General features: G+C 40.0%; 2 protein-coding genes across 2 annotated transcripts in view; both read left to right on the forward strand.

Moving 5' to 3' along the window:
- Window positions 1–13262, forward strand: part of pkd1b (polycystic kidney disease 1b) — a 35797-nt gene extending 22535 nt beyond the window's left edge. Inside the window, 17 exon segments of the mRNA XM_014337479.2 lie at window positions 839–979; window positions 1112–1322; window positions 1422–1545; window positions 2720–2863; window positions 2953–3274; window positions 3450–3561; window positions 3652–3809; window positions 4267–4469; window positions 4894–5091; window positions 5173–5327; window positions 7257–7457; window positions 7892–8066; window positions 8180–8390; window positions 8649–8783; window positions 8879–9065; window positions 10017–10128; window positions 10227–13262. Of these exon segments, the coding sequence (XP_014192965.2) occupies window positions 839–979; window positions 1112–1322; window positions 1422–1545; window positions 2720–2863; window positions 2953–3274; window positions 3450–3561; window positions 3652–3809; window positions 4267–4469; window positions 4894–5091; window positions 5173–5327; window positions 7257–7457; window positions 7892–8066; window positions 8180–8390; window positions 8649–8783; window positions 8879–9065; window positions 10017–10128; window positions 10227–11105 (3668 nt within the window). The 3' untranslated portion in view covers window positions 11106–13262.
- A 5274-nt stretch (window positions 13263–18536) lies between these two features.
- Window positions 18537–26861, forward strand: part of LOC102289527 (pepsin A-like) — a 30157-nt gene continuing 21832 nt past the window's right edge. The window contains exons 1-2 of the mRNA XM_042225711.1: window positions 18537–18592; window positions 19277–19427. Of these exons, the coding sequence (XP_042081645.1) occupies window positions 18537–18592; window positions 19277–19427 (207 nt within the window). The remainder of the gene's footprint in view (window positions 18593–19276; window positions 19428–26861) is intronic.

The following is a 26861-nucleotide window of genomic DNA, read 5'->3' on the forward strand; positions in this document are numbered from 1 at the left end:
GTCTCTTCTCCCCTTTGGTTTTCTTTCTCTCCCTCTCTTTCTTTCATTCTTTCTCCCTGTCCTATCCCCCAGTCATGTCTGTCCCGTTTGTAGCAACCGAAAATAAAATAAATTCATAATTATAATAAAGGTCAATCAAATGGACCAATATGGCAAGGCCATGATGATCCACTTGGTAAAATAATAAATCCGCTTGGCATCTTTCTTGGCCTTAATTCTGATGGCTAAAGATCCAAACGGGACACACAAAAAAAAAAAAAATGTAAGGCAAGAGAAAAAAGGAACTGCTAACGTATTTATTTACTATATGATTTGTGTCTCCTTTATTAAAATATTCAAAGGTTTCCTTTAAAAATGCTTACAGTACTTTATTTCTTCTTACCAGTAAGACCTCAAATTGTTACTCCCTCATTCTTGTATACTTCCTAGTAAATATTTTAAGCGAATTAAAATGACAACTTAATTTTGGATAAATTGTATCAGAAATACACAGTAAACTTTGGGGAAATTACACCCTATGTCATGGGTTGTTTTATTAAGTGCTACCTTTTCTTTGCATGGTAGAGTCCATACTTGCCTCTGTGGACAGACACAAAACACCATGTTCAATAAAGTGTTCCTGTATCTAAAGTGTAAGTATAGGGATTAACTTATTAAATGGTTAACAGGTGTGCTTTCTGCATTTATGTTTTACACAGGAAACAGTTTTTCTAGTGAATGAAATGTGTGATTAATTAATAACAGTAAGTGTTTAAGACGTGTGTGTGTGTGTGTGTGTGTGTGTGTGTGTGTGTGTGTGTGTGTGTGTGTGTGTGTGTTCACATGCATGTAAATACAGGTTTGGACCCATCATGGTATGTGCAACATGTGGTCGTGTGGGACCCTCAGACAGACCACATGTTCTTCTTCCTGCTAGACGATTGGCTCTCTGTTGACAATGAGACGAACAGCACAGTGGAGAAGGAAGTACTTGCCTCTTGTAAGGTTACAGATGTTAATCTGAACTCAACTGTTTAAATGTAAAAGCACTAAGGCCATGTGTGCTTTCTCTTCCTGTAAACTGAAATATTTTTCTTTCATTGTCTTTGAACCGTTCCATTTGTCCCCAAAGGTCCAGAGGAGCTCACTCTATTTAAAAGGGTGTTCACCTCCCAGCTGATATTTGGCATGGTCGACCGGCACCTGTGGCTGTCCCTGTTGGAACGCCCCCCTCACAGCTGTTTCACGAGGGGACAGAGAATTACTTGCGGTGCCCTTATGCTGCATCTCTACCTGGCACTGGGGGCTCTGTGGTATGGAGCTGTTGGCACTGTGGGGCACAGGTGAAGTGACTGAGAGTACTCAATACTCGAAGATCTAATAATTCCAGATATAAGCAAGTAAATTATTGATCAAATCGATATGTGTTCCTTATACTCAAGTGGACCCATTTCAGCCCATCTGCTGGCCAATGTGGAGACGGTTGCTGTGGGGATGACTGTTGCTGTGCTGGTGTTTCCTCTCCAGTGTTTCCTCTGCTTCCTGTTTAGAAAAGCTCACAGTCGGGTAATTAAAAACAGTATCAACTTTTTATTTATTTATTTATTTTACTAGTGAACCTATTTAAAGTAACTTGAAGATCATTGCATTAATTTCAAAACATTAGACAGAATACTCGTGCCATCAGAGAGTTGTTGATTAGAGGTTGTGTCAGCTGTGCGTCCATGCTTTGTTTGTTAAACACTCTCACCCACATAGCAAAATGGGTATGGCCCGGATCTGGCCCACACAATGTGCTTACACATAGCCCACATACCGCAAAGAAGGATGGCCCTTTGGTGGCCCAGATCTGGTTTGCCAGATGTGGCCCACACATGGGCCAGCACAAGACCAGTTGTAGACACACTGCTGGCCTTGTGCTGGCCTATAACAGTTTCAGCTCTGGCCCCAGATGTCAGCCATGTAATACCAACATGTGCTGGAACATGATAGTGCAAAAGCAACATGACAAAACTCTGTTCAGACAGTGAATGGACTGATTCTTATACAATGCTTTTCTACTCTCCCAGATTACTCAAAGTGCTCTATACAACATCCCACATTCACACACTCTCTCTAAGCTGAGTGCTTACTAACCACATTCATACTTATAACATGCAGACAGGGATCGAACCACTAACCTTCCGATCAATAGGTGGCCTGCTCTACCACCTGAGCTACAGTCACCCAATGGCAAAGATGAGTAAACCCTCACTAGGTTTTGGATAAAGTGTAAACTCACAAACCTGTCAAACCTGCATTTGAAAAGTTGGCTACCATACCAGTATAGTATTGCAACATGGCATTTGGGTCTTCTAACTAAAATAAGAAAATAGGAACATAAATAGTGCCATCATTGCCAGACCTGGTCCACATCTGGTTGACATACATCCTGCCATGACACCAGTCAGTCAGAAGTGCCAGCTTGATACCGGATCCCAGCCAGAGCTGTTTTCTATGGGCCTGGGCCACATAAACCAAACCATAATCGTGCCAGATATGGCATGCCATCACATAGACAGTGCCATCTATGCCAGGCCTGGCCCATATCTGGATGACATACGTCTTATCATGCCAGAAGTCCGCCAGCAGTGCCGGCTTGATACCAGATCCGGGCCAGACCTGCTTGCTATCTGGGCACTTGTGTGAGAGTACACTCAGAAATGTTAATGCTGCAGGTGTATGTTTACATGTGACTCAGGTAACCGTGGACATGTCAGTCCCTCCCTCTCCTGTTTGTCACTCTGTGGAGATGGACGTATTCCTTGGCCAATCGGAGTTCTCCTGCCCTACTTTTCTGTCTTTGCCAGATTCCTCTGGCCGAGTCACTGACAGTCCTTCATCCGTAAGGACATGCACATACACAGTATACTTGTTATTTTACTCCTGTCTTTTTCTTAGAATAACTCCAGTTGTTATTCTATCTTTCTCCAGTTGCCGGAGAGTAAGGCCTTAGACTCCAGCATCCTGGACTTCTGGGCTGCCTCTGGTTTGGCGCCCAAGAAGTACGAAGCACATCAAGAAGATGGCATCGTAGCGTGGCCATCATGTGACAGCCTACTCAGTCTACCAGTGGGTTCAAGCCCCTCCAAGCCAGCTTTAGCCCCTGACCCCTGCAAGGCTTCATCTGCTCGTCAGCTAAAGCGGAAAAAGGCCTTGATGCAGCTTCACTTGACGCCGCACAAATCCCCAGATATGAACTCCAATCGAGTCCAAGTTCACAGCCACAATCTGACAACACTTCTTACTCTTTCCGGTAAGAAACTGTTAAAGTGTAATTAATTTCTGCTATTGACGTGAATGGTCTCCAGCACTTTGCTTCTTGCTGTTTCTTGCCAACTTTCTTTAAAGTAAAAAGATTCCAAATCTGTTCTGGGAACAACAAGTTTGCTGAATAACGTCTGATTCTGTATTCTTGTGTTTGGTACCAGAGGAGGATTTACTCATGTCTATTGAAGCAGCAGACGACACAGCAGATGCTAAAAACAGCAACTCAGACAGTGGGCGGGATTCTCCGAGAACAACATCCTCAGTCTCAACCATGTAAGGAAAATAAAGATTTATTTTTATGACGTTCTTTATTGACAGGTAACATTCTGTATCACTTCAACTTTTTTTTTTTTTTTTTTTTAGGCGGAGCACCTCCTGCAGCAGCTGGTCAGAGCACAGTGAGGATAACTCCCAGTATGGCACTGGACTCTATGAGTGTCCATCTGTAGACTCGATGGCAAGCACCTTCCTGCCAAGCACTTCTCCTGACTCCACATGTTCCTTCTACACGACACGCATAGGTACCATAAAAGGTTTTTCTTGTTAATTGTACCCACAAATGTATTGTCAGATGTACTCCAGTACTCCTTCAATGAGTGGATACTGTTTCAATAAAGTGTTTTGGGATGGCTTAAGAATGGGAAACAGATCTGTGTGGGCACCTAATTCCTAATGCAACAGCCCAGTAATGGAGCAGGTCCATAGGGCAGATCCATATCTGCAATCAGTCACCCATACTACATATACAAATACAATTCACAATTATCATTTTAGCTAACTATATATAAGTTTAAGGCCTTTTCTATTACAAAGCACTGTACTGGGGAGAAGCTGAATATAAGAAACTGAGGTACTCATCACTATTTCCATGAGTCCCTTTACAGTTAACCCTGGTTTGGAATCTTTTTGTTAGACTATGAGACAAAAACCATCCTATCTAGAATTTTTTATTCACATTTGGAGATTTTATTTGAACAGGTGTTGCTCGGAGTCAGCCAGGCAGGTTACTTCCTTGCTGGGCGCTGCGTGTCATTTATCCTCTGCTCACTTTGCTGCTTGGAGCGTGTCTGGCTGTGATGGGACTCTATGGAAGCTGCTTCTCCAGGACAGTAGTACTCATGTGGCTGGTATCAGCACTTTCTGCCTTTCTCACCTCTGCTCTGCTGCTGGAACCTCTCAAGGTGAGTCAAGCGTGTGGTCCAGTTTGTTCACCTCTCAGGGTTTTGGCAGATTATAACTCCTTTGACTTGCATGACTTGCATTTGTATAATGTTGAGTTGACAAGACAGTTTTTATCTTTCACGCACTCCTGCAGTCACACACTAATCTACCAATACTGAAGCTGGATCATGTGCACTCACACAAAGTTCAGACGTTCCAACAGTCATTTCAGTCTAATCAGACTTGTCCTTTGATTATCTCTTTGATTATGAATAAAGGTGATGTACTGTTAGCAAACAGGAAAAAGCTCTGTTTTAGCACTCATTGTTAACACATAAGGGTGGATGTTCAGACTTTCTACCCTCTCTCAGATGTCCTGACAGGAAGTTGGGGCAAGAGCTTCAAGCTCTCTCCATCCAACCTCTCTTGACACCTGTTTTTCAGGTGTGTGTGCTGGCCTTGATCTACACAGTCCTGTGGAGACCTGTGGATCCAGAGGTGGAGGAGCAGCTGTCTCAGGAGGCCACTGTGGTGAGGCCGTTTGGAGAGCAGAACGGGAAGGTCCGACCGCCATGCGGCTACGGCCTGCTGCAGGCGAAAGAGGAGGCTCGCAAAGTCCGAGCACTGCAGTCAAATATGAGGGTTAGGAGAAAATATTTAAGATTTATTTCTGTCTGGGAATTTTTCTTCCCAGACGTCACACTTTTTTTCTTTTTTTTGCAGCAGTGTGTGTGGCAGCTGTTATTTCTGTTGCTGGTGCTGATGGTGAACTACCAGGATGCAACTGAGCAGAGACAGGCCAGGCTTCTGCACTCCACCATCAAACAACGTCTTCACGCGTCACCCTTGGGGTTTCCCAACCTCACCTCACTCAAAGAGTAAGGGTGACACCAAATGCCACACACACACACAGCACACTGTAGCCACACAGTGTAAAATGTGGGGACAAATCTCGAGTTCTTTAAATTCAAAAGGTCCGAAAACATTTAGATGTTTAATGATTGCTGAGCTAATCGACAGAGGGGCAGATTTACTTAAGAGGGCAAAATAGCATGTGAGGGCAATCCCCAAATAGCGCTAATAAATGTGGTCAGTTTTATAGGTGAAATACAAAATTGGTGCTGTTCTTCTAAACAGCTCATTTGAATAACAAGCAAAACAAAAGAAGACGTTTCTTTTTCAGCATCAATTATTGGCACAATCAGCAGTAAATTGTGCATTTCACACATTAGAAAATCTGTTTGCACGCTTGATTTAAATTTCCTGTTATTTGTGGCTTAAGAAAATAAATCTCTGTGTTTCCACCATTTATATGCACTTTTGTAACTGCACTTTTTTATGCAAGTTTGCACTAGAGTAACGTGTTTGCAATTCTGGTCCCAACTCACTGAAAGAACTGTGTCAGATTTATGCTGTTTATATCAGACATGATAAGAGCTGATTGTTGTGAACTTTGACCTTCTGGGTCCCCCCAAATAAGTAATTACATTTTTTTCTTGGTATCTATACATGACATAGCAAACAACAAGTATGTGCATAAGTGTTTTCTTTAGCTATCCTAACCGTGGAGCAGCTTTTTCATTTTTCAGTGGAAACAGAACAACGTCGTTTCAACAGTGATTGCTGGGAAAATCACTCGTAATGAAATTAAATGATTTTGTTTTTTTTATGTGTGTAAATTGTCGCCAAATGCAATTTGTTTTTTAAATAGTGACATATTTAAAAAAAGACAAGATTTAAAATGGCATAGGATTACTGTCGTATAAAACAACCAAAATTAAGCACTTAACTCCAAGTCCTTGTTACAACCATTAAAAAAAATAACAATTGGAATAGGTATTGAAATGGTTTTAAAAAGGCCAATCATAAAAGTCTACATTGTGCAGTTGTTTTTACTCATTTTAAGTACATTTAAAAAGAACAAAGAAAAAAAAGGATCATATACAAAATAACATTTCCATTACTATTGTTTCAGTTCATTAAAAAAAATTTTTAATTCCAGGTTTTTTCCAGTTATCTAAAATGATTTTTCAAGTCTTGCTTTAGTTTTAATTTAGTTTTAGTCACAATTTTGATGTACGTGCACAATGACAATAAAGAGCTTTTCTATTCTATTCTATTAGTGTCACGGCTGCGCTGGCAGCCCGTGGGGATGAGGGAAAGGAGGACCCAAATGCAGGACTCTGGTGCGTTTTTATTTACAGTGCAGAAAATAAAGACAACCAATAAATCCCTGTGTGTTCCCGACTCCCGTTCCGTGTCTCCCTTTCGTGTCTCTGCTCCCTGTGTACCATCCACCGGCTGCTTCCTCATTCCCGCAAATCCTCCTGGTAAACGCACACAAAGGCAGCCTTCAGAAAACTCTAGAATCGCGACAGACTAGCACTTACTGGCTTGCTGGGAAACTAACAGCTAGTCACGCATAACAATCCTGCGTTGTGGAGCTCTCAGCCACACTGCTATGTAGCTCCCCGACGACGTTAGGTCAGCTCCAGGTGTGTGTGATGATCCAGTTGGTAGGGCCACACCCACCATGCCTAAAGATGCCCGACACAGCCGCATCCCTACACATGCACACCTACATACGCCTATATATAGAAAGAAAGGACAGCAGCACAATACAAGGACACGGTACACAATATATTATGTAAGTCCATAATTGCTCACTTTAAATTTACTGCCTGGTAATTTTGCCGGGGACTACTTTCAGTTATGTGTCAATACACGTTTGGTGGACTGCATGAAACAGTGTTTGTGTTGCCTCTGGAGTGCAACTGTTCAGCTTATTCTACGCTTTCTTCTTGCAGCTGGTTTGACACAGAGCTGTGGATCAATCACACCTTGGTGCCACATCTCCACCAAAACCCCTCACTGCGACTCGTGGGCTTACCGCAGCTGCAGTACACACATGCGCTCGGTAGCCAGGCGGTTCACCTTCAGTCAAACAACAGTGGAACGATACCCGAGCTCCTCACTGCCCTTCACACGGCAGGAAGAAGCAGGAAGCAGTAAGTGGAATTGTTAGAGTACCATGAGTGCTTCTCTCAGACATGCTGCGTGTGTTCATTAATACTGTTGAATTGACTCTTTTGCAAATAATGAGGCGTGTGAGCCCATTAGAAGTTGCCAAAAAGCAAAACAATGGAACGTTGTTTTTCTTCTGAAATCAAATGGAGCATTAACACGCAAACGACCAAAAACTGTGGTGCACATTTTGTCTGTGGTGTCCAATCGTCTTCTAATGTCGTTATTTATCTGTTTGTTTATGGCCCACAGATTCTTGCATAACATTTACCCTCCATCGTAATGATGAACTCAAAGCTTTTATTTACGCATGAGTCACGCTTATCGAATTGCATTCATTTACATATTCAGTCGACAAAAAAAGGACAAAAATAAAAAGGTGAGTTTTTATTTGATGATTTCTTTTCCTTCGCTCCAGGTTTGAAGCTCTTTCTATAGAGTTCACTCAGTACCACAGAGAGTCTGCTTTATTTCTGTGCGTGTGCATAAAACTTGAGCAGACTCGGACACAAGCCATCACATCCTGTCTCTCTATCCATCCACTCCTCATCCCTTTATCCGTGTCAGGACTGGACCTGCAGACGGCACTTCCGGTAACAAATCCTGCAGACTTTCAAATGAAAATCTTTCACCATAATCTGGTATTTAGAGCTTAATAGTTAATAGAAAGTACTTATTCACCCAATCCAATGACTTTATATCGCAGATTCTTCTGCTCATCTCTGCTCTCCTGACTGTACTTGGGGAGCTGTGGTCTGTGGCCACTGAGCGCACCCAGTATCTGCATCAATGCCGTCACTGGTTCCAGCTGCTCCTTGCCTTCTTGTTGCTGACAACAGCTATCCTGCAGCTCCGCTTCCTGTCTTGTGCGTCGTCATGTGTTTCCCAGGTAAAGAATAATATTTTAAAAATCCTCAGTATTCACTAATGCTACACCAAGCAAAACAAAATTAGTATTCAATAACCTTTATGTGCTATTTAGCTGCGGTCCCAACCAGACAACTTCATCAACTTCCACAGTGCTGCCCTTCTGTCACAAAGGTCCTCTCAGTGTGCAGCCATCCTGCTCACTCTGCTTGTTCTAAAGGTGAAGTATTATCTAACACATGTCCACAGATATTTCACTTTGATTAAAAAAACAAAACAAAAAACCCCCAACTCATTCCTATTTCCAGCTGCTGGGAACCTTACGGTTTGTGCAGAGGTGGGCTGCGATAGGCAGAGTGTTGCACAGAGCCTGGAGGGAGCTGCTGGCTCTGGCTGTCCTACTACTGCTGCTGATGCTGCTCTGCACTCACCTTGGGAATGTGGTATGAGCAGAAAAACATCAGCTTAAGCAAAGATATTTAAAAAGGCGAGATGAAAGATATTTGATATGGTTTCTTTCAGCTTTTTTCACTATCAGTAGAAGGTTTCCTGTCAGTACAAGACACCAGTGTCTCAGTCTTGTCCTTTCTTCATGGTCGGATCGTCCTGCAAAAAATCTGCCAGGTCCACCCCATCCTGGGCCCTCTCTATGGGCTGCTTCTCATGGGAGGAGGTGTTTGGGTTTTGGCTAGACTCTGTGGAGCTGTTCTTATCCATACTTACAGGTACACAACATTACCTTTCTTTAGATGCTATGTTTGCTTTAACCAAAGTTAGGTTTTGTTCTTTTTTCAAAGACAACAGAGTTTTGTAGACTGTCGAAGTTGTTAGCCCTTGAGAAACTGTGTTTTAAAGACAGAAATAGCCCTTTAAGCCCTTATAGGCCTTAAACAAGTTTATAATCTTGCCATACTGACATCTGATGTTTGGCAATTTGTAGCTGTGAAAGTCTTCTAGGTGTCTGGTTACCTAGAAATTCCATCTTAAGATAGAAAGATAATGTCACGGTTCTGGGTCCTTTTGACCCAGCATTTTGAGTTTCGTGTTCTAGTAATATTTTGTATTACGGGTTATGTTCAGCTCATTTGATTGTAATGTAAATGGAAAAAAAAAAGAAGATGATCTGTAAATCTTTTAAACATCCCAAAGTCAGCAATACCCATGAGATCAGAAATGCAGGCTTTTGAGTGCTGATAGCAAGCCAAACTTTCTTTTTCGATTATGTTATAGATGTCCTGATATCTTTGTTTGAAAATTCTTGGCAGACCTCATAATTCATGGCTTTGTATATGATGTTATGTTATCTTGGCCTAAACTCAGCAAAAGCACTACCAAACCATGATGGTACCAACCCCGTGTTTCACAAATGGCAAAAATAAAACCTCTTTCATTGCAAAGAAGTTGCACTTTGTAACCCTGCACAGTATTACACACCTTACTGTTGAAGTGATCTTTGAATTTCTATTACTTTTGTGATAATAGAGTAATGTTTTCAGTAAGAATTTCTGTATTTCCACATAAATATAAGTGGTTCACAAAATTTTGAGTGCCACATTGTATCATAGGAAGTTTTGTTAAATGGCATGTTGTTTTGAATGTTTTGCTGAAATTTACTGAAGATAGAGCCACAGAGGGATCTTAAGTTTTAATAAACCATCTTCTTTCGTCTTCTAAAGGGCAGAGCAGGCTGAGTTGTTTCATCCAACCATTAAACCTCAGGACTATCAAATGGTGGAGTTCTTCATCAAAAGGCTCAAGCTATGGATGGGACTCACTAAGGCTAAACAGGTGAATAGACTGCTAAATGTGAAGCATTCCATCAGGAAGGCTGAGTAACTAAATTGTAGCTGTTGTTGCTGATTCTGCACATTTGTTCCCCTTTCTAGTTCAGACACAGGGTGAAGTTCAAAGGCATGGGCATCCCTCCTTCCAGGTTTTCACAGGAATCTTGTCTCTCCACCTTGTCTTCAACCGTTTCTTATTCCCGCTCCCCTTCTTCATCCTCCGCATTCTCGTCCCCACGTCCTCTATCCTCGGCTCTCTCCAATGGGTCTAAGGACTCGTCAGTGTCTGAGCTTGGTTTTGAAGTCCAGCAGTACCTAGACAGTCTGCTGCCCCGTGTTACTGCTCTGTTATCTCGTTTTGATCGGGTCAACCAGATAAGTGAGGACATTTACAACCTAGAAATTAAACTGGATGAGGTTCAGACCAGGAGAAGGAAGACATGGATGAATTATGAGAAAAAAAGTGAAAGAATCTTTGGAGAGTTAGGAATACCAACAGGCGCAGATGAAGGAAGGATAACAGGAGAAGTTACTCACAGGAAGACCAGTCTCCATCATCCCAAGCTACCAGTCTCCCTTCCATCTACACTCCAGTCCTCTGTCCCTTCAGTGTACATGTTTCCCAATACATATATCTCCTATTCCGAGTTTGAGTCAGTAGCAGTTCAACCTCAGCCAGCTAGTGTTGTGCACTCTTGCGAAGTTGCCGACCCTACACCTGGAATCAGTGTATTGTATTCAAAAGCTTCTCAGTTTGAAAAGTTCCCCAGAAGAAGAGCGTGGCATTCTGGGAGCTCTCATTCAGCTGATGCTGCTCAGAGGACATTCCAATTGTTGGAAGTTTCTCCATGTGGAAACGGAGAAGAAAATTCTGCTTTTAATCCCAGACCCAAAAGTGAAGAAGGCTTAAGAAGATCTATCGGGGATGGGATTCCAGTAAAGAGGAAAGCTTGGATCTCTGAAGGACCAGAGACTGAGTGAGAAACCTCACAATAGAAGAAAAATGTCTGGGTTTGGAAAACAGAATCATTTGAAAAAAATGACCAAAATGAAGACACACGTTTTTGCTGTTGTCCATTTAATGAACATTTTACTGTACTTTACAACATTCTATAACTCTAAGTGGTAAAGACACTGTGCTGTAGATATTCTGTTCTGCAGATGAATAAAGGCATGACCATTTGATTCAGACATTGCAATATGTTTGAAATCCACTCCAGGAACAAGAAAAAGTCCCCCAGATAGCAATATTAAATTATAAACCAAGAAATTGTTTGGCAAGAAGCAGGAGCAGCAGCAGGTCAGCTTATACATAACAAATTCCAAATAGCAAAGAGCAGGAAACTAGAAAACATCCCTAATTAACAGAATGTTACAGTTTAATTGGACTTTATGCTCCACATCTTTGAACAGAGAAAGTGTTCCCTCATAACATTGTGTGTACTTCTGTGTGTTTGCTTTAAGTGTTAACATAACCTAGGACTATTTTACATACACATGTTATATTGTTACCTAACCGAAGGAATAGAGATAATTTAAGGAACAACACATTCTGACATGTAAGTGCTGGAGTGACAAACCCAGTCAGTGGAACCAATGCTGGATAAATGGGGATAGTTCCATTAGGAAGAGCATCTGGCATAAAATCTTAGTCAAAACAAACTTTCAAATTCTGGTTCATAAAGAATAAAATTTCCATACCAGATTAATAGGGGCCAGGTTAACAATGACCGCCTCCGGTACTGTTGGCCAAGAGTGTGCTGGTGGAAACTGTGCTACTGCTGGCAGAAGACAAAGGAAGAAGAAAGGGGGGGAGGCATGTTAGGAGGGAGCAAGAGAGAAGGAAAGGCAGGAGTTTTTATGTAAGAGTAGGGACTTTAAGTCTAAAAGAGAGAGAGCTGACTTCTACCATGGTGTAGATATGAACAGAAATGGAGGATGGGTGATCTTAAAAGAAGAGTATGTGAATAGTGAGTATTAGGCATTTAACATCATTTATATTCTGCTAAAGTTTCGTTGTTAATATAATGCAAATATAATACAAATAAGCCTACAGTTTAACAACCCCTTTATAAAAAACTTACATATAACAGAATAACTTATTGTTAACCTCACTGACCTATTACAGTGTTCATAGAGCTCCACTGTATCTCTCCTCCAATCTGCATATCGTACAATAAACCTGTAGCCTAAGACAAATGAACAACACCGAGTAACACAACTAAAGTTATGAAACAGCAACTACTTTGTCCCAGCACATAAGCAACAGTCACCTGTGTGTGTGAGGAATAAAAGAGGAACTGTCTTATTCTTTTACAAATGAAGTCATTAGTTATAAATCACAGCCTTACTTATTTGTGTACAGGATACTCTCTCAAGTCATCTGGTTTGACCAGTTTTCTAGCCCACGGTGAACAATGTTTGTTGACTTATGACTCAGCTAAATTTGTGCTAATTATATACCTTGTGTTTTAGCATTCATAGTTTCCCTATTGACAAAGGTTTTTTTACTCAATTTGAAGATTTAATAATGGGCCCTTTGACCCTGTTCACAGTCAGGTCTGCTGTTCTAGTTTTCATTTTGTCCCACCTTCGCATTTGTTACAGTAGTCTTCATCTTTTGATTAAACTGTCCTATTGGTGAACCCAGTGCATGCCATGCTATGAGGCTATCTGAAAGACTTGTTTATGCTTGGTTAAGAAGTTAGATGAAAATTAGTGAGATGCAGTATGGCTTCATGCCAAGAAAGAGTACTACAGTGCAAACATGATGTTTTCTATGAGAGCAAACATCATATGCTTTATCTGCTTTATCTACCAATAAAAAAAGATGGCACACACCAATTTGTTAGACTGCAAAAAAACCCTCTAATTTTCTGCTTCTAACTTCAGATAAAACTGAGATAAAACCTATTGTAATTTGACATAAAAACAGGTTATCAAGCCAGATAGTTACTCTGGAAGACATTATCTTGGCCTCCAGTCACACTGTGAAGAATCTCACAGCCATTTCAATCAGGCTCGTTTCCTCGGTGAATATTAAACATCCATCCATTCGCTTCCGCTTATCCTTTTCAGGGTCGCGGGGGGCGCTGGAGCCTATCCCAGCTGTCATAGGGCGAAAGGCGGGGTACACCCTATACAGGTCACCAGTCTTACTCAGATGTGAAGGTGATTTATTGACAATACTGAACATAAAGTGGAGATGGCAAAACAGAACTAAGGACGAACTAAACTGGGAGAAACTACACAAAGGGAGTGGCAAACCTGAACAAAGGACGAGAACTAAGGGATAAACTACACAGAGGAGTGGCAAACCTGAACATGAAGGGAGAACAGCAGGGAGAACACGCAGAGGATTACACCAGGTATGTACACAGACGACGCGACGAGGAGCAGAGGAAATCACACACTATAAATACACAAAGAGACACTGGGAAATCACACACAGGTGGGAGACACAGCTGGACCTGATTAACCTGACGAGACAGGGGAACACTAACACCAGGGACCAATAGAGGGAGCACAAACCCAAAACCCAGTATCTAAAATCCCAAACACAAACCATCCCAAAACAGCCATGAATAATAATGAAAGTAATAACAATAAAGAACACAAACACATAAAGTCACTCAGTCATGGCCGCAGGACCATGACAGCTTTGTAAGAATGGCAGCAGCTAATGATACAAGTCTATCCCAGCTGTCATAGGGCAAAAGGCGGGGTACACCCTGGACAGGTCACCAGTCTGTCGCAGGGCTAACACATAGGGACAGACAACCATTCACACTCACATTCACACCTAGTGACAATTTGGATTATGCAATTAACCTATCCCCACAAGCTGCATGTCTTTGGACGGTGGGAGGAAGCCGGAGTACCCGGAGAGAACCCACGCAAACACGGGGAGAACATGCAAACTCCACACAGAAAGACCCCGGCCTGATGGTGGAATTGAACTCAGGACCTTCTTGCTGTGCGGCAACAGTGCTAACCACCGTGCCGCCCTGGGAATATTAAACAAACGCATTTAAATGCTTTCTTGCATTTGTGTAGTATCGCTAAGGTTAGAAACACCCTGTCTCAAAGTAAGGCTAAAAAACTAGTTTGTGCATTCATTACTGTGGAATGCTGTCCAAGCATGTGGGATATTCACTCTTCCATGTTTCTTTCCTAATTAAATGTGTATTTTTTAACTTCTCATGTTCCTTAAAGCTGGAGTTCTTCTGCTACATCTCCCTCCTAGTCTCAGTACCATGACTGCCTCACTGGCTTCAGTGTTGGAGGTCACAGCCTGGAGAACCTGGTGATGTCATCAGACAATATTATTCCATCTTTAAAAGAGACCAGACTGTAGTGGGTTTTACCAAAGCTATATAATTACTCTGAAATCACCCTGTCCTTCAAGAACCTGTACATGTTTGTGTTACCATTAATCTGTAGCCTACAACACAATGAACAGCACAGAACAACACAGCTGAAGCTGTGACGCAGCAAATACTTTGGTCACATGTGCCAATGGGGAAACTATAAATGCTAAAAAAAAAAATTTACAAAGCATAATTTCAGCTGAGTCATAAAATCAACAAACTTTGTTCACCGTATACGTTAGACTCGTCAAACCTGATGGCTTAAGAGTATAACAGAGAACAATATTTGTGTACTGTCAGGATTAAGGATGTGATTCCACTTAATCATTAAAATATGTACAAATAGCAATGTGCCAAAAAATACATTTGTTTGGAAATGTTTCTATGTACAGCACCACTGAAGCCTACAACAGAATGATCAACATTGAGCAACACAACTGAAGCTATGAAACAACAATTACTTTTCCCACATGCGTCAGTGACAAAACTAGAAGTTAAAAACACGACACTTATGTAGCTGAACAGTCAACAAACATTGTTCACTGTATGCTAGACTGCTCGTGAAACCAGATGGCTTAAGAGAAGTAGAATATAGCAGATAAATAGGGGTGATCCTGAAGCCAGTTTGACTTTCTAAAAACAACATCAGTTCACTCAAAAACTTGGATCCACCACCCAAGGATGCTAATACCCCAAACCACACATTCTAAAACACGGCATTTGCGTAGTACGAGTTCAGCTGAGTCATAAAGTCAGCAAACTTTGTTCCCTGTAGGCCAAACTATTCATCAAACCTGATGGCTTAAGAGAATAACAGAGAACGATCTTGATGTACTGATTACAGATGTCATTTATTATCTGTTCACTTTGTCAAGAATGAGAAAATTCCCTCTTTTACAACATCAAAGATTTGCAAGCGTAGGAATTTATCAAAGAGAACATAACTTTATACACACACACACACACAGAGAAATATATATATAACATATAACAGCTCAGGTTAAGCAGTTTGGAGACAAAGTTAGAGGCAAAGCTGAGATGCAGACAAATTATAGTGGATATATGGATGAGATGGGGGCAGACGGTGACCCTAAAGCGAGCGGTTGAAAGTAGAAGACATTTGTTGGGATTTTTGTTTGTATGTTCTTTTTTTTCATCTGCGTGACTTATTTTATCTCACCTGAAAGGGATTTCATGTTCCAAACCCCTTTTCCTGTTTTTCCCATGAAACTCAAATGAAGTCCATGCGTGTTCACAAGACAGTTTAACCTGAGTACACTCAACCTATGGTGGGGATATGGAAGCGTTGAGCCAATGAAGATGAATTAGTTGTACCACTTTATACTCTTGTATTCTAGGATTGACTTTAGTATTGGCTTTCACTAAAAGCTAGGAAGGCGTTCATCTTGGATGATTTCATACTGAAAACCAAAGTCAGGCTTGCATCTGTAATTACAGTGAAAAGGGGATTACATTTACTGGTATTTATGTAGTACTTTTATACTAAATTCTAGAACTTAAAGTGCTTTCTTTACTGCAAGGCTCATTCACAAACATTCATATAGGTGATTTTTTTTTTCTACGCCTAAGCACGTTTAACCTAATACTCACACACTCTGACTCCAGGGGAAACACGTGAAACGATTCAGGGATCAGTTTAGTGCCCAGGGATACTTTAGCATTAAGTTAGTGATCACTGATCTGATTGGTAGATGGCCTACTCCCTACCTACTGAGCTACAGCCGCCCTGAAGGATGCACTGCTCTTACACGTGTGCAGGAACAATCCTGAACAAACTTCTGCTTGCTTGCATTTATGCTTATTGTATGTATTTAAAAACTGAATTCAGCTTTTTCATCACTCTCTTTGTGTATATGGCCTTTATTTATTTGTGCATTTATTTTTACATCAGCCAAGAAAACAAAACTGGGACCACCTCTGAGCATTACAAACTCACAAACACACTCCATGTCCCTCATTTGGGATGTATTAATGTGGTTATCCTAGGGAGGCTGCCGATAATAAAGTGAAAAATATTAAGTGACATTAAAGTATTTTAATGCTTTGGAGACTTACATATATAAAATCTATTAAGAGTAAAATCCAGTTTGGATAGTTTTTAATTGTTAATAAACTCTGAAGAGGGGAATTCCAGAAAAATATGAGAACCTCTGTTTTCATCCACATCGGTCTGAGAGGTAAAGATGTGGCAAAATAACGACAATAGCACTAAAAGTTAGTTTAAGGGGATCACTTTTTTACACTTGCTGCAACAGTGAGTTTTATGTTAAGAAACTGATGATATACTGTCCATTTTTATTCTCTGTCTCTTAAGCAGTAAGTGGTTCTTTGTTGTTTGGCTAGTGGCACTGAAACAGGAAAATCCAGCTGTCAGCTGTAATGTTTGGTTTGATAAAGCAGTTTGTAAATGAAGGCTATGTGGAGGAGACCCTGTGTGAGTCAGATGACAGACCAACAAGCTCAAGTCAGAGACTCTGCGTGGCGCAGTCGGCTGGTGCAATCAGCACCGCGTCAAGCAACAAAATAATCTTTTTTTACCCAAGCACATCAAAACAGTTTCTACATGCACATCACATCACACCACGAACATAAACAATTTTCTTACTGAAGCACGATCAGGAATCCCATCAGTATATCCGCAGGGAAAACAGGTCGATGTCTGTGATGGGCCAAAAAGGGGACAAGACGACTCCAAGGGCGAGATAACACACTTTTTAGAGCCGTTTCTTTTTCTATACTGAAACAAGAAGGCGGTAAACATGTTCTGAAACTTGAAGTGCTTATTTCTTAGAACCAGCAACATCTACGTCAGCTTTTTGGAGCAGGGCTCCATGGTGTGAAGTAGGATTTATAGTTCTCTCATGAATGTCACCAAAACTTAACCTCCTCCATTCTCCACACTCTTACAGAACGTAGCCCACAAATTTCAGCTGAAAATCAGAAGCACTGGCTGTCTTTACACTGCGACTCAGAGTCAAGTTGGCCCCACCTTCAAATCCAACAAAAGTGATGTCACACATTTGTGCTGTAAAAATCGTTGTTTGTGCTGCTATCATTTAAAAGATATTAATAAAAGTTTCTAGAGGTCATCAGAGGTCAACCAGCTCACCCCACATTAACGGAAACAAACAAAACTGGTGTCAATCAACTGTGCTATGTTTGTGCTGCTTCAACTTCCCTCTGATCAAGAGTATTTTGTACTCGGGAAGTTGCTGCCACGCAGAGTGAAAGAATATTTCATTATGATTTGTAGTTTTCTCTTCATAACCTTTTGTTTGAGAGGGAAATCCATGTTTGTGTCTTTTTGTGTCTCCCTCTCATGCAGACGAGGGGTTTTCGCACCTCTCCCTCTTCTCACTGATTGTGGTTGCCATAGCAACATAGCTTTTTGGCTATGCCACCCTTTCTTTTTCAGGCTAAAACTCATCAAGGCCGATTCTGTGAGTGTTTAAGAGGGTCAGTGTGCCCTCTGTTTATCAGGACCATTCAAACACAGCTATTATTCATCACAAAAAACATGCTCACATCTTCAAGCCAATACTTCATTATATGACTGTCATTCAAAGTTTTGAGGGCTTACAGGTTTTAAAGGAAGTGGATTAGATATTCAAAATAAAAGCTCCTAAAAACCAAAGCTACTTATCACTGGCCTTTTATCATGCTCCATTTTATGGACTTCAGAACAATGATGATGACAATGATGATGAAAAAAGGATTGGCTATCGCTTTCACAGAGACTTGGTGAGACTTGGTGCACACATACATATGTAGACTTTGTTTCACTTTTTAAATAAATGTAGTAGATAAAAGCGCTATATATTATGAGATTTATTTATTTTTTAATTATTTTATTGGATTACATGAAAATATCATTCTACCTGTATGAAAATATATGCCACTCATGCTTTAGAGTCTACAGATCTACAGGTCCTTCCACAAAGTTGTACATTTACTATTTTAGTAAAGTTTTCTGGTCTGATATGCATCGTTTTCTACTGCAGTTGAGGGCAGAGTCAAAATAATGAAGTGGGCCTTTGCTGTGTTTGCCATGGTATCACTCTCCAAGTGCCTCGTTCAGTAAGTCAGACTATAAATCATCCATTTACTGTCTTTGTTACTTTTTACTTGTTTTTCCGATTTTCCTACAGCCTTCTCTTAAACAGTTACAGACATATATGACACACTGTCAGGTCCGCTAAAATAAAAGAAGCATAAATAGTAAAACTTTTAAGAGGTTGCTGATATGAAAAAACACCTCTTTACATTTCAATAGAAAGTTTTAGGATTTAGCCTAATGTGAAAAATATGGGTTAGAGTTATGCAGAGTGCATCTCTGTGCAATCATACTTTAGAGTCTACATACACGTCCATTAACAGGGTTGTACACCTAATATTTGACTACAGGAGTAAAGTGTTCTGTTGTTCTTATATACATTATCTTCTATTGCAGTAGACTGTAGAGTTGAAACAATAAAGTGGGCCTTTGCTGTGTTTGCCATGGTGGCACTGTCTGATTGCCTCGTTCAGTAAGTCAGCCAAACTATATTTCATTCATTTCATTCTTCTTTTTATTTATTTTTTACTTTTACTATTTGAAATAAAAATAGTAATAGATCGACATGGCCATCTATCATATGCAAATATAAGATACGTATAGTATAAAATATTTATATATGCAGTTCTAAGAGGGTGTTGGTATGAAAAAACATCTGTTCACAGCTCAATAAAGTTTTCTAAATGTATCCTAGTGATGACTCCTAGGATCCCTCTGGAAAAGGGTAAGAGGGCCAGGGTGGTCTTGGAGGAACAGGGTCTATGGGAGGAGTATAGGCAAAAATACCCATACAATCCCATGGCCAAGTTTGATGGGAGCTTTGCTGTGGGCCCTGAATCCATGACCAATGATGCTTGTGTGAGTAACATCACCTAAACGTTGAACATGCATATCAACATACAGAGAACATGACAAACGTCTTGAGAGTATACCTTCATGTCTCCTCTTCTTCTCCAGTTGTCTTACTATGGAGTCATCTCAATTGGAACTCCACCTCAGTCCTTTAAAGTCATCTTTGACCCTGGCTCATCTAACCTGTGGGTTCCCTCCATCTACTGCAACAGTGCAGCCTGCAGTATGTAAATCTATGATTACATAATGCATTTCCACACAAAGTCAGAGAGTGATTCTGAAAACCTTTATAATGACAAAAAATATATATAAGGGTCAAGGGTCCAGTTTACAGTTCCCAAGACTGAGTTACCAAGGTCCCACCCTGGAGTCTGGCCCAGGTTAGGGCCGTAGGGGTTCGGTGACGATGACTGGCACTTCCAATAAACTAACTAGTGGTACATGTTATTTCTCTGGTGGGGAAGGAGCCTGATCTGGTGTGCAAGATTGAGACATTTCTAATAGACACACAATGTAGGTGAACTGTTTCAAGTATCTTCTACAAAGAGGAGACTCTGGTTAAGACCCAGGAGCTGCTGGAGAGATTATAATTCTTGGCTGGCTTGGAGTTGAAGAGGTAGCCAGAGTGGGGAGAGTCTGTGCTTCTCTGCTCAAACTGCTGCCCCCGTTATCAGAACTCAGATTATGGATGGATGGTTTTTATATTTAGGATTTGGTAGTTAGGTAATAGAACTGAGGTACAGCATTTTGTCATAAACTGTGTTTTCTTTTTGACCCTGGTAGGAGCAGCACATACAGACAGTATGGCAGACCTCTCAGTATCACGTATGGCACTGGCAGCATGACTGGCTTCTTGGGATATGACACTGTGACGGTGAGAATTTTAAAACAAGCAAAAATAACCCCAAAACATCAGTCTGTTTAACAGTAAATGAAAAGATGAAAAAACGCCATGATAATCCCTACAAAATAAAAACTATGTTAGCCTGAAAGTATTGCTCCAAAATATTTTTATAAACCAGGGAAAAGAACTTTCACTTGTTTAATAGTAATTGTAAAGGTATTACAGTGCTTTCACAGTAAAAACTGCGATTGCCTCAAAAAGTATTTATGAATATGAAATCTGAACATATAAAACACAAATGAAGGGGTTTTTCACATGTGATTCTTTAAATAACATTTGGAGTGGTTTTGGTTTTAAATGGAGATCAATAGAATGGTATGAAAAAGAACTTTTCAAAAAACCATCACCATTGGTTTCAAACTGTACTGGCTTCATCTTTGGTTGGCAGGTTGCTGGTCTGACTGTGACAAATCAGATCTTTAGTTTGAGCCAAACTGAGGCCCCTTTCATGCAGTACATGCAGGCTGATGGTATCCTTGGTCTGGCCTACCCAAGTCTGCCTCTGGTGCGTCACCTGTGTTTGATAACATGAATGCAGGCTTGACTGACCAGAACTTCTCCCTGTATCTGAGCTCATAAGTATTATGCGGGATTCTACCTGACTCTGGAAATTATCTATAGATGCCTCATATATTAATTTGTACTCAATTCCACCTGGATTCCTCTCTCCAATGAACTGTACTGTCAGATCACAGTTGACAGGTAAAACCAAAAGTTACAGCCCTATATTTGTTTCAGAATCATGATAGAGCTATATTGCCAAAGAAGTTTCTTTCCTAATGCATACTGTGTTGTCCATTACAGTGTTTCTGGTAATGGTCAGGCTGTGGCTTGTAATGGTGGTTGTGAGGCTATTGTGGACACTGGCACCTCTCTGATTGTTGGACCTTAAAGTGACATTGACAACATCAATGCTTGGCTGGGAGCAAGAAGTCAGAATGGAGAGGTCAGTGCTAAAAAACAAAAAATATGGAGAAATATGTTGAGTGAAGTACCACTTGGTCTGGTGAAACTGATACTCTTCAAAATTTACATATTTTACAGGCAGCTTATTTTAACTTTCCTTTTCCATCAGTACATGGTCAGCTGCAACAACATTGACCAAATGCCTGATGTGACCTTCGACATCAATGGACAGTAGTTCACTCTCCCAGCCTCTGCCTACATCAGTCAGATAAGAATTCCTTTCCTTATTTATGTTTTATAACTTCTCTACATATTCCCTAAATTGTATTTATTTTTTTTCTGTTACATCTCCTCCTTAGTCCCAGAGCTATGGCTGCCTCACTGGCTTCAGTGGTCAAGCAACCTGTGGATCCTGGGCAATGTCTTCCTCGGACAGTACTATTCCATCTTTGTCACGGTTCTGGGTCAGTTTGACCCAGTATTTTGAGTTATGCCTTTGGTGTGTTTTGCATTTTGGATTCTTTTCTTATTATGATGATAATGATGATTATGACTCTATGTTTCGGTTATTCTTGTTTAGGAATTAGTTCGTAGGTTTTTGTGTTCTCATGTTTATTGCAGGTTTAGTTCAGTGTCTAGTCTATCTCTCTGTGTCGTGTCTGCGTGTTTGTTTAGTGGTGTCTTGTTTCCTGTTTTACTCTGAAGGCTCATGTTCCCGTCTTATGTCAGTGTTTCTAGCTTTGTTCCTTCTGTCTTATCAGGTCTTATTCCTCCCAGCTGTGTTCCCCTTCTGTCTCTAATTTCTTGATGACTGCCTCAGTGTATTTAAGCCCAGTGTGTCTTTGTGTCAGTGTCAGATCGTCTGTTATCCTCACCTCGTATTTTCCCTGATTGTGACACTGTGTTCATAGCCTGCTTAGTTTCTCTGTGTTTATAGTTTTTTCCATAGTTCCTTCACAGAGTGCCTTAGCCTTCTTAGTTTACACAGTGTTCTCTGTCTTCTTAGTTTTCCCAGTTTCAGTGTCCCCTAGTGTTTTTGTTATGCCTGCAGCCACAATAAAGGCTTGCCTTATTTTGGAAACCTAGTTCTGTCTCCACCGTGTCTGCTCTTGGGTCTACCTCATTCCTCACGCCGGCGCGCCCCGCCGTGACAATCTTCAACAGAGGCCAGAAAACGGTGGGTTTGGCCAAGGCTAGATAATCAACCTGAAGTCAAGTCCTTTAACATACATCTTTGTGTTATAGTCAGCTTTGTAACATCAAAAGTCTAATAAATAAATCAAGTTTTTAAAAAGTTAAAACAATTTTGTCTTTGTTTTTTTTGTATTTGTTTGTTTTTTTCCTTATTCATGAAGAACAAAGCATTTCAAATCTGCCATTTGTAGGCTGATAACATCTAATTTGATATGATAATTAAATAAAAACACACAGTTCAACAACTCTACAATACAAAACTTACATATCACAGAATAACACTGTCTTAACCAGACTGCCCCATAAACAGTGTTCATAGGCCTCCAGTGCATCTCTCCAACATCAAGCAACACAGCTGAAGTTATGAGACAGCAAATACTTTGTGTCACGTGTGTCAGTGGGATACATGTGAATGTATTAAAAATGATATTCCAGTAGTACAAGTCAAGGAGAGTATTAAAGTTGGCAAACTTTGTCCACTTCAGCAAACAATCTGTTTGTACTGGAGTTAGACTGTGATTTGTTACCTTTAATAACATTTTTTCATTTGTAAAATAATTACATTAATTTTCATCTTTTAAAATGAGAGAAAACATGCAATATAAGACCCTCTTGGCAGTTTTAGTGTTAAATGCTTTGAAGTCTATGGTGTTATTTTTGTGCCTCTATTCTGAGCGCATTTTTAAAAAAAAAAATGCGAGCACAATTTTTGCATTTTGATGAGAAAATTATTTTGAGTGAAGAGAATTTTAATTTGAGCGAACAAAATTCATTCTTATGTGCAAGACATATATTTCAGTGTTTGCTATTATTCATATGCACACATAATTACAGCCCCTCTCGCTCATTTGTTCGCATTTGCTCTTCCTCAGATCTCTGCTCTGTGTGCTGACAGACAGCTGCGGACCTGCTCTCAGTGTGTCGTTCGCGCTCACAACATCTCTGCTTCATGCACACTCAACTCTCTGTACACCGTTATAAGTGTGCCACAAAACCAACCAATCACATACTTGGATGCAAAAATTCTGATTGGCTGGTTTGGTTTAAACTAGATTAAAACCAACAATAGTCTTAAAAAATGTTATATTTTAAAATAAAATAACTAAACATACTAACCAAAAATAGATTTAGCTGCATTCTGGACCGTAGCACTATTTATATATTTATAAAGAATTACAAACAATAATTATATGATGCTTAAAGCAGGTTTATTAATTAATATCCAATTTATTTCCAATTTGCATCGAATTTATCAGTGTGAACATGGTGGTGTGAGTCTGACTGAAGGACTAATGTGATGGTAAGGTGTCTGCTGCTCCGCTTTGAATATTAGTAAGAACTTGACATAGAGATTACTAAATGGATGTTAAGAAAAATTGTGCCCAAGTTCAAGACCATATTCATTGTTGTTTGTTGTTGTTGTTATTTTTGGTGGGGCTTTCTAATTGTTTTTCACAAGAACTGTTAGTTCCCATAGAGTTTGGGGGGGGGGAGTGAAAATTAAAACACAAACAAACAGCCAAAGCAGGTTAATAAATTTTTGGAGTGTAATTTGCTGTTAGTTGCCTTTTCCAACCCCTATTTGTGTGTTTTTCACTTTTATCTGGGGTAAAAGAAACTGTGCTTGAGATTGATTTTTGTGGTCTTTCTCTTTTCCAGCTTGAAGGCTGCTGAAACACCACAAAGTTTTTCCCCCTGTGCTACTCATGTCAGTGCAGGGGGAACTCGCAGAGAGGCCAGGGTCTAAAAGGGATCCTGGAGAACCTCTGAGGGTGTTATGTGCTGGTTTGCATCCAAGGCCAACATCTGTTTAACTAGGCTGACAAATAAATGTTGAACATTTTCAGTAGTTGTTCGAGGTTATCAATACACTTACGTTTTATATATCGAGTATTCTGGGATTGTAATCTTGTCTCGTATTGAAATTGTTTTTCACTCTTAAATGTCCAGTGCTGTTCGTTGTAGTTGTCTTCTATGAAATACTTATCAGTGCACAAGCCGGAGTCCAGAACATAATCTGGTGGCTGACCCTGATGTCTATGATAAATTTCAAAACATCATAATCCATATCCCCAGGGCAGAGTGGCACCTCTGTAGAAAGCTCCACAGCTACCAGCCCCAGAGACCACATGTCAATTGCTCCATCATATGGAATACCAAGCATAACCTCAGGTGCACCATAACCAGCCATCCCCAAACAGTCACCAACTGAGTGGTATAATTACATAAGAATAATCATAATAATTTTCATATACTTATTCTGTAAGTTTTTTATGATGCATTGAAATGCATGAAACCTACAGTTTATATATAGAACTTGAGGTTTTAGTCATTAAAATCATATGGATGTATTAAATTACATACATACAGTTAAATAAACAATAAACTATGAGCTATGTAGTAAAAGCAAGTTCTTAATTTAGAAAATGGTTATAAATTAAGAAGGTGATAATAGTTAAACCATTAAAAACTTAAATCTAAGTGAATGCTCATATTGTTTGCTGATATCATCTGGCTAGTTTCTTTCTCAGTTACATGTCAGGCCCAGTGGACTAAATCATAAAGGCAAGGAATGCAGAAAGTGTGTCCCGGTAGAAACACAAAGAGGTAAGATAAACATGATTGTTGATAAAAACAAATTCTAATGTAAAATGTCACAAAATAGCTATGAATATCAAACTTAACATAATTAATTAAGGATCTATTATTTTGTGGGGATTTTGGTGCTGGTAATGTTGATTTGATAGGTAGGGATGAAGAAAAAAATGACCAAAAACGGATCAATAACAGAGACAAAAATATCCTGCCCTATATGGACAAGGACTTCATGGTCAGTGCTTCTTTTTCATGCCAGTGAGTGTTTTGTTGTTGTTTGGATTGGGTGTGGCTCAGTCAAATGATGTCAGGTCAGGCTGTTAATTAGTCATAATTAATCTCGTATTACTGCAGGATGTATGATTGTAGTTATTGTTTACTATGTAATGTAATCAATAAAATGTTCAATAAACCATGAGCTGTGTCAATTCAAGACATAAAAAACCCATTATTAATTATAAAAGCTAATAACAGTAGATAAAGTAGATAGATTCTTAACGTTTGCTGCCACCTACTGGTCATTTTTTAATTTCGCTCTCAGTTACAAGTCAGGCCCAGTGGGGTACAGTACAGTGCAGCACGTGTTTAAGGTATCACATTTATTGCATCTGTTATTAGGCATTTACTGAGTGTTTAGGTTGTACAAACCAAAATCAAAGCCCAAATCTTTGGTAAATAGCAAACTTTAGTCTAACACTGGGCATCTGTTTTTCTTCAGTGGTGTGATGTACAAATTCGCATTATTTATTTATTCAATCAAGTTAGATTTGAATCTGACCAAACAGACCACTGCATTTGGCAACAAGTGTGCTTGTGGCTCAATATGTGCACTGTTATATATGATATACACAGCTACATGCTGTTCTGGGTCAGTTGGCTCTCTGAAATTATTTGTATACCTTCTCTGGTACCAAACTGCCCCACTGAAATCTTAAAATGTCACACACATGAAACCATGGATGAAACCATAAAATTCTCCCTGCTGCTTCTATTCTTGAGAATTGGTTGAATCCAAAACTGCTTTCTTCTTTTATTTACTTAACAGATAATAGTCACGTATAAAATATGTATATAAATAAAATAAATCTTAGCCTACAACACAGTAATCAATATTAAGGTAACACTGCCAAAGTTATGAAACAACAACTGACATCAACCTTTAGTTTAACACAAGCACAAGCATAATCAGTGGCAGCCAGCACTGGGACACTGCATAGAAGATGCTTGGCTGAATTAAATTAATCCCAACACTCAGAAGTCCACACAAAAGGGTTGTCAGGGCTTGAAAATCAGTCAAAAGCACAACCACATTCACAAAGTCCTTGCAGAATTAGTATCCAGACATGCCTAAAAACTAGCAGAGTTAACATCATGTGTTGGGCACAGAAAAGTCCAGAATGGCCTGAACCTTGGCCAGCAAGGCACACACATGCCCATGCCCTCATTGTTTCCCTAAATAGGTGACAACACCCTTGCCAAACTCACATTTAACATGCACTTTCACATCTATCAAAAAATTCCTGCAAAATCACCATGCTGAAGAATAAGTCACAGTGTCACAGTTAAGTATATTGATCAGGCAAACTGTTTTGACGACCTGCTTAATATTTTTCTTTGTCCCTCTTTTGCTACCAAAACAGCCCTGACCTTACCAGTGGTAATATTGTTATGCCTAGGCACTAGACAGTGCAGTATTGATTAGCCTTTGGATAGTGACTCTTAAAGGCTTTACAGTATACTGTAGTAGGTGATCAGGCGTCACAAAGAAAGATATTTCAGATGTATAATGGGAAATGAGGCACCTGCCTGTATCCTTTCAGGAGGTCCAGTTTTGTTTGGCC

Source organism: Haplochromis burtoni, unplaced genomic scaffold, assembly GCF_018398535.1.
Source record: "Haplochromis burtoni strain Fernald_Lab_line unplaced genomic scaffold, NCSU_Asbu1 Contig_180, whole genome shotgun sequence".
In the NCBI taxonomy this organism is placed as follows: Eukaryota; Metazoa; Chordata; class Actinopteri; order Cichliformes; family Cichlidae; genus Haplochromis; species Haplochromis burtoni.